The sequence below is a fragment of the Poecilia mexicana genome, unplaced genomic scaffold (assembly GCF_051168715.1).
Source record: "Poecilia mexicana isolate PSO_F unplaced genomic scaffold, ASM5116871v1 scaffold_18, whole genome shotgun sequence".
Taxonomy (NCBI): Eukaryota; Metazoa; Chordata; class Actinopteri; order Cyprinodontiformes; family Poeciliidae; genus Poecilia; species Poecilia mexicana.
Window position 1 is genome coordinate 13517373 of NW_028263387.1, and position 16446 is coordinate 13533818.

The following is a 16446-nucleotide window of genomic DNA, read 5'->3' on the forward strand; positions in this document are numbered from 1 at the left end:
AAAGATGATTGTGATCAAAAATCTCCTTCAAATGAGTTTCTTGGCCACAAGAATCCGAGCTTTTGTTGTTTGCATCCGGTTTACAGACTATGATTGCAATGGGTTGGTTTTTGTGTTGCTTGTTTTATCTGTCGGGTGACTTACTTTACTATTACATCTAAATCTGATTCATTTTGGAAGTTTACTATTGCAATAGCTGCTTATTCTTTGTTTAATTAGACTGAGACAAAGATCAAATTTGTCAGCAGCAATGAGTCAAAGAGTCGAATGCAAATAGTTTTCAGCCTCCCTCTCTTTCTGCCATGTCTGCTGTCTGTTGCCAAACAAGTTCAGCAGGATTTGATTTATGCACTGGCAGCAGCAACTTCCTGGTACAATGTCTGTCCAACACAACTCCCTGCTCTTCGACAGAAGTCCCTAAAACACACAAACAACTTCAGTGGAGCTGCAGTCCAAACAGGAATGGCCTCAATGATCTGTTTTCACGTCTGTCATGCATTTTATGAACAACCAAATGAGCTGCAGAGTCAATACGACAAACGAACATGACTGTGTGAAATTATAAATATGGTAAAAATTAAACCTATTTAAAAAAAAAACAGCTAACAAAACATGTAAGCTTCAGAATTCGACATATGTTCAGAATAAAACCAGCTGTGGTGCATTTGAAAGTCCGTGTAGCTAAGAGGAGAGCGCGCAATCGTGTTTGAACTCTTTTGTCCCGCAGAGTCATCTCATCGTGAACGAAACGCCGAGTTTCATGAGTGACACATGTGACAAGGAGAAACCAGCTCAGGAAATATTTCTCGAAGGCTTCAACTGTTCCAAAGAAAGAGACATGAAACCTCCCTGACTTTACCTAAAGCACACAGCCAAGAAAAATAAAGAGAAGAACAAAATCTGCCTCAAGGATGGGCTGTGGTCCCACTGGGAATATGACATTATCATGATCTGTAATCAGTAGTGAGAGTACCGAAACAGTAATAAGATGAAGATACAGAAAAAAGTGTTAATCAAGTTTTAAAGAGAAATCTATGCCTCTCAAGCAGTAAAATGTATAATAGCAAAGGTTTAATCCCGTATTAAGATAGATCCACACAGGTGTCTGTATGCTGTTTTGCAACAAGACAAGAAGATTCATGCACTCAGTACTCATTACTTTCAAGTACAGCTCAGTTTGCCTAAAAGGGAAGATAATTAGTGTATATAATTTGTAAATATGAAACATTTAATAAAAGATATAAGGAAAACATAATTTAAAATCAATTAAAGCATAAAAAAAACGGAGTTCATTAGATGAAGCACCATGACCAGAATTATGACATGACATTGTTTAAAATAATTGCTACCCTATTCAAACTGTGCTTAACCATTATTATTTCTATTTTCATCAGCCACACTTACACCTGATTACTCTCAGATACGTGTTATCAGCATATTGCTTACGTAGAACCTGACTGCCAACAGGAAGTAGGCCATAAGACGTCTCAAAGTAAAGCTTCAAGCTGGAATGTAAAGTAATTCAAGAAGGAATGAGAAACAAACTCACTGACACCGATCAGTCTGCGAAGGGTTGCAAAACCATTTTGAAGTCTCTGTGCCTTCAGTGAACCCCAGTGTGAGTCATAGTCCACAAAAATGAAATCAGTGCTTATTAATCTTCCCAAGAGTGGACGACCAATGGAGGACCAGAGGAGAAACTAAACACTTTTAGGAAACTACAAACTTACCGCACAGTACTTTCTTTTACATTATGTTTATGTTACTTGAGTAATTTCTTGCTTTTCGTTTCACTTTCCCTTGAGTAGAAAAGAAAAAGCAAATTGGGAATATATGTATAAAATGTATGGTAACACTTTATTTGAAGGGGTGTGCATAAGACTGACATGACACTGTCAAAAACATGACATAACATCTGTCATGAACATAAAGAAGTCTTTATGAATGTTTATGACAGTCGTCATGAAGTGTCATTCGGTAAATAACATTTTTAATGCAAAGTTGTTCTAAAAGTTGCATTGAAAGTCCATTAAAAAGTCCAACTTTGCATAAAATTATCATAATTTACAAAATCATGCAAAGTTGGCACTTTTAATGGACTTTTAATGCAACTTTTAGAGCAACTTTGCATTAAAACTGTCATTATTTACCGAATTACACTTCATGACATCTGTCATAAACATTCATAAAGACTTCTTTATGTTCATGACAGGTGTTATGTCATGTTTATGACAGTGTCATGTCAGTCTTATGCACACCCCTTCAAATAAGGTGTTACCAAATATATTATATAAACATAGGCATTATAAATCAAATTTATCATTCTTATTATAATTAGCTGTCTGCCATGTGCATTCTCACTGAGATAAATGGCGCCCTCTAGTGGCTTTAAGAGACAATGCATATTGTCGCGTCATCATAAAGCGACAACTCAACCTGAGCTCGGCACAGAAAGACAGAAATGTTGCTTTTTTTAACAAACAGAATGGATTAATTAAATACAATAGAGCTTCCTTTGGTAAGATTATAATCCACAATCTTTTTTTTTTTATTTTTATTAATTATCTGAAACAGGGCAGCTGACGACTCTCGCTGCTTCAGTCTGTTGCTCTTAACATGTGAGTCGCAGTGGACTGCAGCAGAAAATGCCCAAAATTTCAGAGGCTGAGTTTCCATCCGGGTGTAAAAGTCTTCCTGAAGGCTTCTGGTCAGCGGTGGAGGTGTGGGTGAAGAAGCCTCATGTTGTCAATAAGCGTCTTTGCGGAGCTACGGAGACGGAGAGCAGAGATGTGGACTCAGACGACCTGAGGAAGCTGCTGGATGATAATAATGATGATGATGAAGAAGAACTGCTCCAGGATGTGTTTCAGTTCCTCTGCAGCGGAGACTCACCTGCACACACCCACCAGAAGGACAAGCCCTGGTCCTCCACGGTCAGGACCTTCATTCCCAAAGTCAACTGTTACGGTGCAAAGCAGCAGAAAGAAGTTGTGTTAAAAGGTAAGAGCTCAGTTTGAGCTGGAGTTGTAGTTTCGTGTCACCTGTTGTGTTCTGATCTGACCTGTTTCCTGCAGACTCTGACAGACAACATGTCACCTTTCTTCCTTTTGAGGAGGACTCGGCAGCAGGGAGGGTGTCCTTAAAGAAGTGCAACATTTATCAGCTCAGGCTCTGCAGTAAGGGCTGTGAGCAATGGTGAGTTCAAATCTGAATAATATGAGAAAACAACAACAACAACAACAGGTTTTAGGAACCATAAGCATCTATCATATACACAGTTTTTTAAGGACCACTCTCTTTTAAGGTGTATTTTTAATTTTCCCTGTTGAAGATAAATCTCTGACGTATTCTTTCTCTTCGTATCTCTTATTTTGATTAGAAAATAAAAATAATTTTGGCTATTCTAACAGACCAAAAGCAAGAAAGATTTGTTCCGATTTAACTGCAGACAGTGAGAAAAAAAAGTGTCTTTTTTTTTTTTTTGTATGTTAGCATCTCATTTCAGCTGTATCTGCTCGTTTACCTGCAGGGCGTTGGAGCTGCACGTGTTGACGTCGGACGGCTGGTTCTCTGACGGCGTGGCGTATCCCAAGCTGCCCTGGCTGTCCTCAGATCTGCTGCCTAAACTGGTGCGCTGGGCCGCGGAGTGCAAGAGCAGCGAGTTCAAGAGCACGCTGTCTCTGCTGCCGGTGGAGAAGTACAGCCTCACGTACCAGCGCCTGAAGGAGAAGTACAAGAGCATGGTCAAGGTGGGGAGGGGGGCCGAGGCTCCGGTGCCGTCTGAGCTTTTCATCCACCGAGGGTTCTCATGCGCTTTCTGCTTTTAGGTTTGGCCTGAGGTCACAGACCCTGAGAAGTTCGTGTATGAGGATGTCGCCATCGCTACTTACCTCCTGGTGGGTTCGGAGCTGCTCTATATCGCTGCTATAAAGCTAAAACAGTCGGGATTGCGCAGGTTAAATGAGGATGTTTTAGTCTTTGATTAAATAAGAAGGATTAGCAGAGGCAGCGCTTTGTTCCGTATCCAAAGTTCAAGACTGCTTAAGTTCTCCTGATATCGAACCAACGCAACTCTGACTGCAGGTGCTGTGGGCCGAGGAGCGAGCGGCGAAAAGTCTGACTGACCCACAGTCCTTTGTGGACCTCGGCTGTGGAAACGGACTCCTGGTTCACATACTGACCAACGAAGGGGTGAGTTAGGAATTGCTTCTTTTAAATCGGCGACTAAAATAACACAGAAACGTCTTCTCAGTAGATTTCTATGGACGTTTTCATTTAATCCCGTCGCCTGATGCTACACAACAAACTGTGACAGCTGTAAATAAAGTGTCTTGTAACAGCGAGAGTGTGATCGTAAAGTGACACCTCATGTTGCAGCACCCGGGGAGGGGCATCGACGTCCGCAGGAGGAGGATCTGGGACATGTACGGGCCTCGGACTGAGCTGGAGGTGAGAAAGACGAGCATGAAGAAAGCAGCATTTATGTTCAGGTTTTTCACTTTGTGGCGTCGTCTGGGGGGGGGGGGGGACGAGATGACATCGACCCAGAGCAAAAAAAAAAAAAAAAAATGCATATAGCTCTGGAAATTAAGAGCCCACTGCACAGAGCCCCATCGAAAACCTCCTGGTTTTTCCACCAAATATGGATTTCTGAGTTGAAACATTGGTATTGTTGTTTCTAAATAAATATCAACTTGTTTTTGAAATAGTTTTTATATTCATCCATCTTTACAAATTGTGTAAACAAGGAGAAAATTTGAGTATAAACTGCTTGAAATTTTGAAATGGAATTAAAGTTAACATGTTGTTTTCATCATTATTGCAGCAGTCCAGTAAACAGCCACAATTGCTGTACATCTAAGTCTGCAGATATTAAAAAAGGTAAAAAAAAAAAAATCAAAATCAAAAATTAAACCAGCTGTTAGTTATTATTCAAATGTTGTCCTAAAGTTTTCATGTGCCGTCTCTGTGACTGCACAGATTTTCTTGAAGCAACTTCAAGAAAAATACTCGTTTCAGAATCCGGCATGTTGCTGATTTCAAATTCATATAAACATGAAAACATTTTCAGAAAGACCTGCCGCAAAAAAATCAAACAAAAAAAAAAAAACACTCTTCCTTCCTCCCGCTTACATTATTTAAATGATTGATGAGGCGGTGTGCTCTTGGAAATGTTGATGGGGAAATAGCCTGAACTGTCTGATCCATCCGAGAGAAAATTGGCAGAATCCACACGAAGAGAGATTTAATGAGCTTAATTAAGAGGGTGGGGGGAAAAAGTTTCTTTTTGGATGGCTTCCACTAAGTTATTCTGAATGAAATCATACCAATTTGCAACTTCCCCCGCTGGTTTTGCTATTTTAGGAAAAGGCAATTACTCCCAGCGAGAGCTTCTTATTCCCGGGTACGGACTGGCTGATTGGGAACCATTCGGACGAGCTCACGCCGTGGATCCCCGTCATCGCGGCCAGGCGAGTCATCAGCAAACACAATCACACTCAGAAGCGCCAGCTGATCTCTCCCTGTCGGAATAACATTATGGACAGACGGCGACGTGTGAGGGTGTTGATACGGGTGTCTTGTGTCGAAGCGGCCACTTGGTGGCTCTGTCGAGCCTCGTTTTGAGTCGCCTCTAAACGCAGCATCACTTTTTCCACCTTCTGAGCAAGACGAGGGCTTTTCGTTTCTCTGAAAATTCGTGTAGATGTTTTATGAAAACATTTTCTCTGTCAAACTGCAGGTCGTCTTACTCCTGCCGTTTCTTTGTCCTCCCCTGCTGTTTCTTCGACTTCTATGGGAAGTACCAGAGGCGCCAGTGTAGGAAGTCTCAGTACAAAGAGTACATCGACTTCATCGCAGAGGTCAGCCAAGTCTGCGGCTTCGACACCGAGGAAGACTGCCTGAGAATACCTTCCACCAAACGTGTAGGTGTGACGAGACTGGAAGCTGCCTCGTAGTTTCATGATTGTCCTCGGGTTCAGGAAGTTGGCGATGCAAACGTCAGCAAAGGGCGCAAAGCTTCAGATGCGGTCCTGGCGAGAGGCATTTACAGAGTTGCAGCTCATTTTCCAAACTGAAAAATGTAGCGAAATCCAGCCGTTAAACACCTTAATGATTCATTTTTCACTGGTGCCAAAATTATTATTGGAGAATCTAACAATTCCTACAGTTCAGAGCTTTTAATCAAAGAGTTCCTGTTTCCCAAGGTGTAAACAGGACATTCAATGGACGCCCATTTCTCTTACTCACTCTTCAAAATAGGAAACACGAGAGAGCATGCATAAGTTCATAAGCTTACAATAAAATCACAGTTTGTCTAAAGCTGCCCCACATTTGGAAGTAAAACATAAACCTCCAAGAATCACAGCTTATAAACCTGCACAATATCTGGACAAGTCGTCGTAATACCAAAGGTCTGATTGGGTAAAGTTTTGATTGGCTGTAACGTCTCACATGCCATTAAAACTCTGCCTTTCAGTCGTACATTTAGTCGCATCTAAGGACTCTGACTTCCTTTCATACCAACTCGGTTTGAGTGGTGAGAACATTGTGATGACGGGAAAGAAAGAGAGTAATGAGAAAAATGTGGGTTAACATTAAAGCAGTGCCATGTTCTTCTAATTTCCTTCCAGCTGCTGTGAGAGAACTGCACCAGGAATTGGTTTGTTCAGGTCACAGAGTCTCTGCTGCTCCTGTTTGACTTTTTACAAACAAAATATACGGAAACGAAGAAAAGATTCAAAACTTTCACGTTCTTCTTGAGAAGTCTGAAAGTTGCTTTAATTGTTTTCCTGGTCTGGACAAGAATGAAAATGTTTCTCCCTTTTCCATTTTATAAATAACCAAAGGACTATTAACACGTCATAAATGCTGTAGTTTTTACAAATTGATAACAATTCGCTTTATAATATTGATTTGGCAAAATTAAATCGGCACATAAGTGCTTTTTGACTTGATGGTTGAATCATTAGATATTAAAGAGACATTTTACTACCCGTTGATTTCTGGATGACTTCAAACTCAAGTTAAATTGCGTCTGTTGTCCTGAAACTGAGTCATAAGTACCAAGTAAAGCATGGAAATCAAACTATTTTTAAGTATATGTACAAATGAAAACTCAGGATTTGGTTTACGATGCTCTAACCTTTGTCAGTATTATTATACATCTTTAGAGACGTTGAGATGCCAAAAAAGCACTAAAATAATTTTTTCCCCCAGCTTCAGGATATCCAGAAGCAAATTTTAGCATGTTGTTCAGCATCATTCAAGGATCACATTTATTAGAAATAACACAGACCTGCCGGGGCTTTGCTAGTACAACTGACACAAAACATCCGCAAGGACAGATGAGGCTTATTTTTAAATGTTGAATATAAGAGTTTAATACGCCCTCAAATAAATTTATCAAAGTTTCTATTTGTCTAAAGGAACAGAACGACCTTTCAGTTTTCGTCGAGAGGAATCGGGCAATCGCGTTTTGAGCTGCATGGCTGTGATGGCAGTGAGAAATGCAAATTTATTTATTTATACATGCAGTAATGACACATGAACGCACCAGGCTTCTTCACAGGAGGTCCGTCATCAGCCAGAAGCGCTCTAAAAGCTTTATCCATAAGGAGGTATTAAAAGCCCGTAATTTAAACCAGATGGTTTAGATCCGTTGTAATTTTCACTGTTATAAAATTTTAATGTTGATGTTTGAACCTGTATTGTGAGCCTTTTGCATTTCTCTTGTTTTGTTTTTTTTTTTTTGTCAGAAAAGCTACAAATTTTATTCCCCAGCTTCCCTTCCAAAAGTTGTTGTAACACTATTTGAAACATTAGTTTTATTTATTTATTGTCTTAGCCATGACTCTATCATACCCTTCTGCACCTATAATCAGCGCTGACGTCCAGCTCCTTTCCTGCAGGTGTGTCTGGTGGGAACGTCGAGGACCTACAAGCAGTCCGACGAGGCCGAAATCGACCAAAGCAGGGCGAGTTACATCCAGAGCCGCCAGACTTCCACAGGAGCAGCAGTTCAAAGGTCAGGCGTCAGGAAAAGCAGGGATTGTTGCCATGGTAGCGCTGAGTGCGACGACACCTCGGGGTGCGCGTGGGGAGACGGCTTCCGGCCCAGAAACGGAAGGGAAACGGTTCGAAACTGCGCGGCGCTACCGCGGGACGTTGTGGACGGAGTCGTCCTGAAGGTTGCAGAGGCTCTGCTGGGAATGTCGGAGGGAACGTCCAGCGGCGACTGGAACAAAGGAGGTAAGCAAAGACAACAGTGACAACCACTGGATGATGTAACCCGGCAACCGGAAAATGTTGCTCAAACAGCTGGCGCCGTTTAAAATTGACAGGGGAAGAAACTTTACTCAATTTCTTTTGTCATTGTGCAAAAACAAATAAAGCTCAAACAGAAGTGGACCTTACAACAAAACAATGACCCCCAAACATACATTTAGACTCACCAACGCCTGCCTGAGATATAAAAAAAAGGGAAATCCCAAAATGGCTGCCTCGAATCCCAGATCTTAGTCTCGTTGAGACTCGCTGTACGAGAAAACCCTCAAACGTTTTTCTGCTTGAAATAAGGAAACAATGTTAGATGCTTCTTGCTAAACCCGAGTTTTCCCTCTGCTTAAAACAAACAAACAAACCAAAACACAGATTTGTTTTTATTTTGTGTCATGAGTGAAACAAGTTTTAAGTTTTGGTGTTTGAGTGAAATTAAATCACCTCTTTTCCATAAAAAGTGCGGCCAAATTCTCAAGTAAAACCTTTAAAGACCGTCAATAAAAAGAGCTGGCCGCGGGATACGCAAGTTAAATGCAACAAGGTTCCTGATTGGTCGGTTTAATACTCCTAATTTAACCAAGCGATGCGTTCCAGTCTGAAAGTGACGCCGAATGTCATGTTATGTTTAAGCAGACTCGTTTTTATAGTGCCAGAGAAGGTTTTAACATCTGTTTTTCATCGCCGCGCCTCCGCTGCTGCGTGTATCTATTAAAACGCTAAAAACAGCGCCGCATCCCTCATGTCGCTACCTTAAATAATGCCTCTGGCGGCTTCGTGGGAGTCGCCTCTTTTCGCTTGTCACCACCCCATCCCGTCCAGGAGGGGAGGGGGCTCCGCTGCTTTGAACTCTTTATCTCGGCCTCCGCCCGCCCCTTCCTGCGCTGCACGCTTCAGAGAGCGGAGCGCAGAAAGTTTAGCTCACACGCCACCCACACAGCACCTTTGTAGACACCCCACCCCTCCTCTCTTTTACCGAGACTGGTACGATTTAAGCAGCAAATTCTCAGCTAGTTTGTAAGTGTGGAAATTAATGGTGCTGAACATAAGATGGAGAGGGGATTAAAAAGGGAGACTGTGACTGGATGAATAATGCACCAGCGTCGATGATTTATGCATGAGGGCGCGTTTTGTGCGGAGGCTTTCCAGCGGTTATCTGCTGCGTGAGAACAAAGAGTAAATTCAGGATGAACCAGGCTTTAGTGAGTGTTGGCCGAAGGCCTTCGGGGTTTGGTTTCCTTTTGTTCCCACGCGTCCTCAAACAAATATGTGCATTTTTTTTAATACTTCCATGGAGTCGTTTCTGGTGTTTTAAGTGATCGTTTGCTTCCAGTTAATTTTGATGTAGGTTTTCTAGTATCAGGGTATGTAAAAAAATAAATATAATAAAAACACTGGTATGTAACTTCTAAATCAGCAGGAACAAACTGCACTGTGTAACAATGCTGCATTACTGCGCCAGTGGTTGGGTGGTGTGTGTATACCGATGCATAAATTCATGCTTCCTACGCACTGGGGAGCATTTAGGATTTGATTTGAATATTTCTCATGTCTGGGTACATGTGGAAAAAAGAACTTAAGCAGAGTTTGGAGGATTATTTGTATTTCTTCCCCTATTACTTGTATGATAAAAATCCAGAATTGAAGAAAAAATGATCCGACTACTGCCAGGTTGCTTTTCGTCTCAAACTTGCTTGTGCTGGAGAAGAGTGGAAATTAGCCTAAAAAATATGTAGAAATCCTAAATCAATTTAATATACATTTGGACTTGTCTTGAAAAAAATGTTTATTTCATCATCTGATCCCACAAAGGTTGTTACAAAGAAGAATTGGATCATAATTGTGGAATTTTCCTGTGGACTGAAGACGCTATTTAGCTTCATACTTGTAAATGCAGCCAATGTGGTGTGTGAATACCACAAATGTTGCTTATTTCATAATTAAATATTTTTTTAAAATCCTAAGAGGAGGAAAAAAGCCTCCCAGGACAGTAAAGTAAAGGGATATTTCAGCTTTTATCTGTATTTTAAACCATGTGGTTTAAACATCGCTAACATTGATCTTGTATAGAAAAAAACAGCCTTAATGATGAAAAACTCAATGGGTGTTCAAAAGCATTTTGACTCAATTTCAAAGTCTTGACAGCATCCTAAAATAATCATCATGGCGAGATTGAAAAGTTTGTTTTATTTCTTAATTGCCCAGAGAATGTAATTAGCATCATTCCCAAATTTACCCCAACTGTAGGCGCAACATTTAAAATAATAGTCTCTAATTAATTCAGCATCTGATTGGCAGCAAAAACAAAAAGTCGTAAACTGGACACATTAAGGGGTGAAAACCAGTTTTCCTTATTGTTCCCATTTCGTACTCGTCACTTAAAGCCAGTCAGCCTAGAGGTGTTTGGCATATAGAGTAAAATAGATCACCTGTAAGTTAACCTTAAATAAACCCTCCTGCTAATTAGTGAAGGTGGTTGGTGTAAGTCTGGACCGAATGATTAATTCATGCGTGCTGCAGCGCCGACCCGGCTCACGCTGTTATGTAATCACGCTGAGAACGAGGGGTGAACGTCCAACAGGCTGTTCTGGAAGGATTTCATAGGTACAGTAAATAAATTAATAAACACTGTTGTGCTCGCAAAACCTGCTTCCATGTGTGGGTGTTTAACTAGTGAACACCTTGGATCATTTGTTTTCTCTTCTTACAAAGAGCATGAAGAGAAAACAAAAGACGGAAAGACTTTTCTTTTAACGTTTGCTGCTTTTATTTGTGCTTCTCTAATAGTACCGGCGTTTAGAGCTGGTTTGGAAACAGAAATTAGAAGCAATCTTTCTGAACGTCCGAGCCGGAAACGTCTTTTTAAGCAGGCATCAAGAACTTGGTTCAAGCGTGTGGGAATGCAAATTGGAAACCGTCAGCATGTGGGGATTTTAGCTCCTGCCGCATCGGTACACTCGTTGGCATTCTTGAAGAGAATGCTACCTGATTGACCTGTGAATCAAGTGTGAGGAGTGTGATGTCTTTGGCTTCCAGGAAGACAAGATGGCTCCGATTTGCAAATGCAGCAATCAAGCGTCCTCGCCTGCATCGCGTCTCTGATTGCAATCAGAACCGGAGAATTGAGCCCATTGCAGAAGAAACGACAACAAAGCCGATCAAATCAGACAAATCAAACCGTGATTTTCAGCTGTTTTCCTCAAAAGTGATTATGTTCTAATGGACTAAGTTGTTTACACAATTCCAGTGGACTGTGCTGGATTAGCTGGTGTCTATTTTGTCTTTATCTGTAATTTTTCAGGCAGAAAAATGTCTCGGAGCACAAAAAAAAAGCCAACTGGATGCAGGTTTCTCTACTAAAGAAAAAACATGTTGTTGCTCTATGAGACATAACTGAAAGGGATTACATCTGATATCTATTATTTTGCTTAACATGCCTTATACATGACTGGTTATTCAAACAGTTTCATGTGAAAGCAGTAAAGGAGGCAGAAAGGAGAAAGTTATGCTGATTGTTATTGATTGAAAGGCAGATTACCTTTATACTCTGTCGCTAAGTTATTCTAGAACATGATTTTCTAGGCAGTTTGGATCCTGCTGTTCTTCACTCTTTTCCACCAGACTTCAGGATCTTCATATCCCAACCAAATGCAAAGTAAGGATCATCTGAAAAGAGGACTTTGGACCTTAACACCACCGGTCTATTAAAAATGTTATTTTTTTGGAACTATGAAATGTTTTAGTTTTCTTAAAGACAGATTTTGGTTTTCGATTAGCTTTATGCCATAATGATCAATGCTACCAGAGGGAAATTCTTGAGATGAATCCCAGTGTGTGTTTAATGAGTCTTAATGAGTTTTGCTTCTTGGCTTGAGATGAACATATTTTATAAAGATTTATTTCGTCCCTCCTATAAGCTCTATTAATGAGTAAGTTTTGAACACAGTCTGATTGCTAGAAATAAGAGAACCTTCTTGTGCCATCTTTGAGTCTCAATGGCTGATTGTTTTTCACCATAACGGTAATTGTTGGTGAGATTTATGACGGCCATGTTGGCAGTTTTAGGTCATTCCTGTCCTGTTCAGGTCTCCAAAATCGCAGCATCTGAACTTTTTAAAGATTTGTCTCAGAAGGGTTTTGGATAAACATCCATTTTCTTATTGGATCTTTTCAATAAGTGTCTTGGAGTCATGTTAATCAGTTTGACTGAAGACATTAAAGCCGAGTGCATAACTTACCAGAGCCATTTTTTAACACTCAGCATGACGCCTGATTGGCCTGAGCAGCAAAACAAACTGGTCATCGGTGTGCGTGCTAACGCATCTCGGCCAGCTTTTACCCGAGGGACGCTGAACCTTAAGCAACTCCAAGCGAGCCATTAATAATCGTCTGCACCTGTTCGTAGTCCAAGCAGAATCCAGTGTGTCAATACTGGCCTCCTCCCATTAATCCCCATTAGGGCCGCAGCCAGTAAAGGCCAGCTCTAAGCAGCGTATTGATATTATATTAAACCTGGAGCTGCTCTGTGGCGTCTGCAGGAAGACAGTCTGCAGAGTTTCACGCTCTGTGTTCTGCTGAGCTGACCTCGTTTCACGTCTCAGGGATTGTCTGACCGACCGTGTTTACGACGCGTCGTAATGACGGTGCGTTTTTGTCTTTGGTGGCAAATCATTTTCAAATCCTTCCTCCTGAAGATTTAAGTTGTAGATTTATTGTCGAATTCTGATATCTGGTAATCTCTCTTTTTTTTTTTTTTTTTTTTGGTTTTGTTTGACCCACTGTCGTGGATTTTGGTTAAACAAAAAACAAAAAGAGCTGATTAACTTGTCTCCAGATTAAGGTCAACCATAGTTACAGAATCAAGTAGCGTGTGCCTCTCCTATATGTCAGAGAAGACGAGAGGGATTTTCATTTGTTGAAACCAAAGGTCAGCTCTGATTGAATTCTCTCAGGGGTGGAGAAAAGGGCAACGCCAAAAATACAAAATAATAATAATAAAAAAAAAAACTGCTCCTGATACAGAGCCTAAAAATGAAGCGCTCATCTCCTCATAATCTGATGAACTCTGAGTTTTCAGCGCTGCGTTTCCTCTTTGTTTCCTGTGCCGTCGTTGAGGTTCACGTCTGAGTTGTAAACTCCTTTTTGGAGAAGCGGAGGTGAAATTCATGCTAGTCTCTGTGATATACGTTACTAAATAGGCTTCATATGCCTGACAGTGTTTAAAAAAACCCAGCCGTTTTTGTTTCCTCTCCACATAAACCATTGATCACACCTTTTCGCTGAGAGGATTTCCAACAGAAGCTCCGATTCTCTCGGAGCAGCAGGGGACATCGACTCGCTCAGCTGCGTCCTCGGCTTTTTAATATCATATTCCCCTACGCGCCCCGAAGGAAGCCGCAAACGCTTTTCCGAATGTCACGTCGACGGACATCATTTTGCTCCTTTGTCTCCCAAAATCTTTCAGCCTCTCCCTGTTCCTCCTCGGTCCTCCTCAGGTAGCCTCTCTGTGAGGGAGGTGGCTGCGCTGCTGCAGCAGGAGACGCTGCAGCTCCTGAAGAACGAGTGTGGAGGCCTCCAGACGCTGCTCAAGAACAACCACCAAGTCTTCAAAGGTACTTTTAGGGCGAAAACCTCCTGTTGATGTTAAAGCTGCTGGATGTACCTTTTGTAAAGAATTTATATATTTTTTTTTCATATTTGTTAAAACTGTCACTGATTTGTGAAAAGATCCTCCACCTCCTCCCTGAACTATTATTGCCGAAAAAAACAAATGCACAGCTCCCGACCAAAAACAACCAATCAGAGCCAGGAGGAGGGTCAGTGCTACTCGTTGTGCTAACGGCAGAGAAACGACTCCAAATTTGAAATGATTATTAACTACATGCATTGGGGGGTTTTGATAACGTTTCTGTTATTGTTGATGGCACTCCAGCCCTTTAAGGAGGGAGGGTGCAAAATATTTTGGTTAATTTCTCTTACTTTGCTTTCACAGCAAACGCGTTTCGAGTGTCGGGCACATCTGGTTCACATTCAAAGTCTATTGCGGCGCGTTTCGAGTGTATAGCGTGGCGCGATTTGAACCGTTTGGAGCGTTTGACAAGTCGAGTGCATCCGACGCTCCACATAGACTTTGAATGCAAACCAAAGGCGCCTTGCTTGGTGTGAACGCACCATAAAGCATTCTGTTTAAGTTGTATTTAAGCTCCTCTACAGCTCAGTGCATTGCTTTTCCTGTAATAGGTATTGAAAAGGTGTGAAGTCCAATTTGTTGATACACAGAGTTTTAAACGGTTTAGAAACAGCTAAACTTGTGCAAACAAAATTAAGACAAGAACATGTCCATTGTGCCTAACAAAAACAAAATATGCTGTAGTGTTATTCCTCATCTTTTTGCATATTTCAAACTCCTGTAATCTGAGTTAGAATATTTTCCCGTCTTGTCTCCTCTTCGCCTCATGTAACGACGGTTCAGCTGTGAATGTTGAGCCTGACCTCTTACTGTCTTCTGGATGCAGAAAACACACCAGCTGTTTCCTCCCGGGCGTCTGGGAGAACTCGTCTGCTGTTTTAGGAACGTTCTGGAGTCATATTTTATTTTGAAAGGTCGTAAATCTGCCCATCTCATCCTTTTTTTTTTTTTTTTTTTTTTTCAGTGGAAGGAGGAACGGTCCGCATCAGAGACTGGAGGGACGGGACGGAAAGCCGGAGGAGGCCCGCCGTACCCGGTGCCCTAAAAACTCGTCTCTGCTGGTTTCATGCCCACCACCCTCAGGGCTGCCCCCTGCAGGAGCAAAACTGCACCTTCGCCCACGGACCAGATGACCTTCGACCTTCAACAAGGCCTCTAAAGAAGCTAAAGAAGATTTGACAGGACTAGTGTCTCCTTTAAATTTGTTGCTTTTAGCCGAATTGGAAATGTTGAACGATTTTCAAGTTAAAGACTATTTAGTTAATGACAAAATAAATAATAAAAAAAAAAGGATTCTGTTGGGGCTTAAAATTAGCTTTCATTGGTTTAATTGGATCATTTCATTTATAATTTTCTATAAGTAAACTTCAGGAGTGTTTGAACACAACATGCAGCTTAAAGGTCTTCAGCTTTATGTTCTCATCATTCAGCACACAGAGCGGATTCTCCAACTTTTTTCATCTGCGTTAAAACTTTAAAAGCCCCCTCCGCACCGTCAGCATTCACGTCTGGGCTTCGCCTGGACTTTTTATTCACCTCAGACGTGTACTTTGAGGTTCACAGACAGGGCGGCGGATAAAGGCCGCGCCGCATTTGAACAAAGTAAATGTTAGCGCCATGAATTATTTGTTGGCAGGAGCCGAGGGGTGAGCCGCGTGTCATCCCCTCTCGACGGGCGCTTGCCGCCGGTTCTCTTTCTGCGTTCGGCTCAAATGTCAGCGGCGGTGCGAACGCGCCCAGTGTCTGCAGCAGGGCAGCGCACAGAGAGCCGCTCTGTTTGCTTATGTGACAGAAAATACCCATATCACTGGCACAAAGAGCTCCAACTTTATCTGTGTAACATCGGAGGTCCAGACTGAGACAGGTTTAGCATTTCAAAGCAAACCTGTGTGTTACAAAAATTCAATAGCTCAAGCCAAAACAAGAGAAATATTTGTTATCCTACTAAGGCTCATCAAAGTCGCTGCAGCAGAAATACTTTCAGATGTCTTGAAACTAGATAGGTTGGAGTACTGCAGATGGATTTACAAAAGTATTTCCCTAAATTATATAAGAAAATTAGATAATTGGAGGCAAAACTTTAAGCCTTTAAACTGTAACTAGGCCATCACAGCCCTGAATCAGTAGAAAAGGTTGAAAATCCTTTTCTCATGCAGTTCTAGATAACATGATGGAGTCTTGTTTTTTTTTTTTCTGCTGCAGAAAAAACCCAAACAACATAAATTATTAACAACTGTAAGTGGATAAACAAGTTAGAGCTGCTTCAACATCCAATCAGAAGGCGGTGCTTTTCCTCCTCCTCCATTATTTCATCCACTTTGTTCAGTGGCACACATGATCATGCAGCCTCCACCGTGCTCGACAGTCGGTTTAGTGTTTGGCTTGAAAACCTGGACTCTCCCAAACGTCTCTGTTTTGATTATGGCCAGATAGCTCGACATTTTCCTCATCTGACTCTGAAACTCCAGAAGGCATTTGAC

At 41.5% G+C, this 16446-nt stretch overlaps 1 protein-coding gene across 3 annotated transcripts; it reads left to right on the plus strand.

Moving 5' to 3' along the window:
• Nucleotides 1–2399: 2399 nt before the first annotated feature.
• trmt44 (tRNA methyltransferase 44 homolog) lies at nucleotides 2400–15277 on the plus strand. Of its 3 annotated transcripts, none has more exons than XM_088015544.1 (11): nucleotides 2400–3000; nucleotides 3075–3195; nucleotides 3530–3749; nucleotides 3828–3896; nucleotides 4084–4191; nucleotides 4378–4449; nucleotides 5365–5471; nucleotides 5741–5924; nucleotides 7911–8250; nucleotides 13773–13889; nucleotides 14750–14921. In XM_088015544.1, the coding sequence occupies exons 1-11, from the start codon at nucleotides 2646–2648 to the stop codon at nucleotides 14875–14877; spliced, it is 1821 nt and encodes a 606-aa protein (XP_087871670.1). In that variant the 5' UTR covers nucleotides 2400–2645; the 3' UTR covers nucleotides 14878–14921. The 3 variants fall into 3 exon arrangements, with proteins under 3 accessions (XP_087871670.1, XP_087871671.1, XP_014844787.2); XM_088015545.1 differs by having other exon boundaries at nucleotides 14793–14921; XM_014989301.2 differs by lacking the exon at nucleotides 14750–14921 and adding an exon at nucleotides 14931–15277 and having other exon boundaries at nucleotides 2402–3000.
• Nucleotides 15278–16446: the final 1169 nt, after the last annotated feature.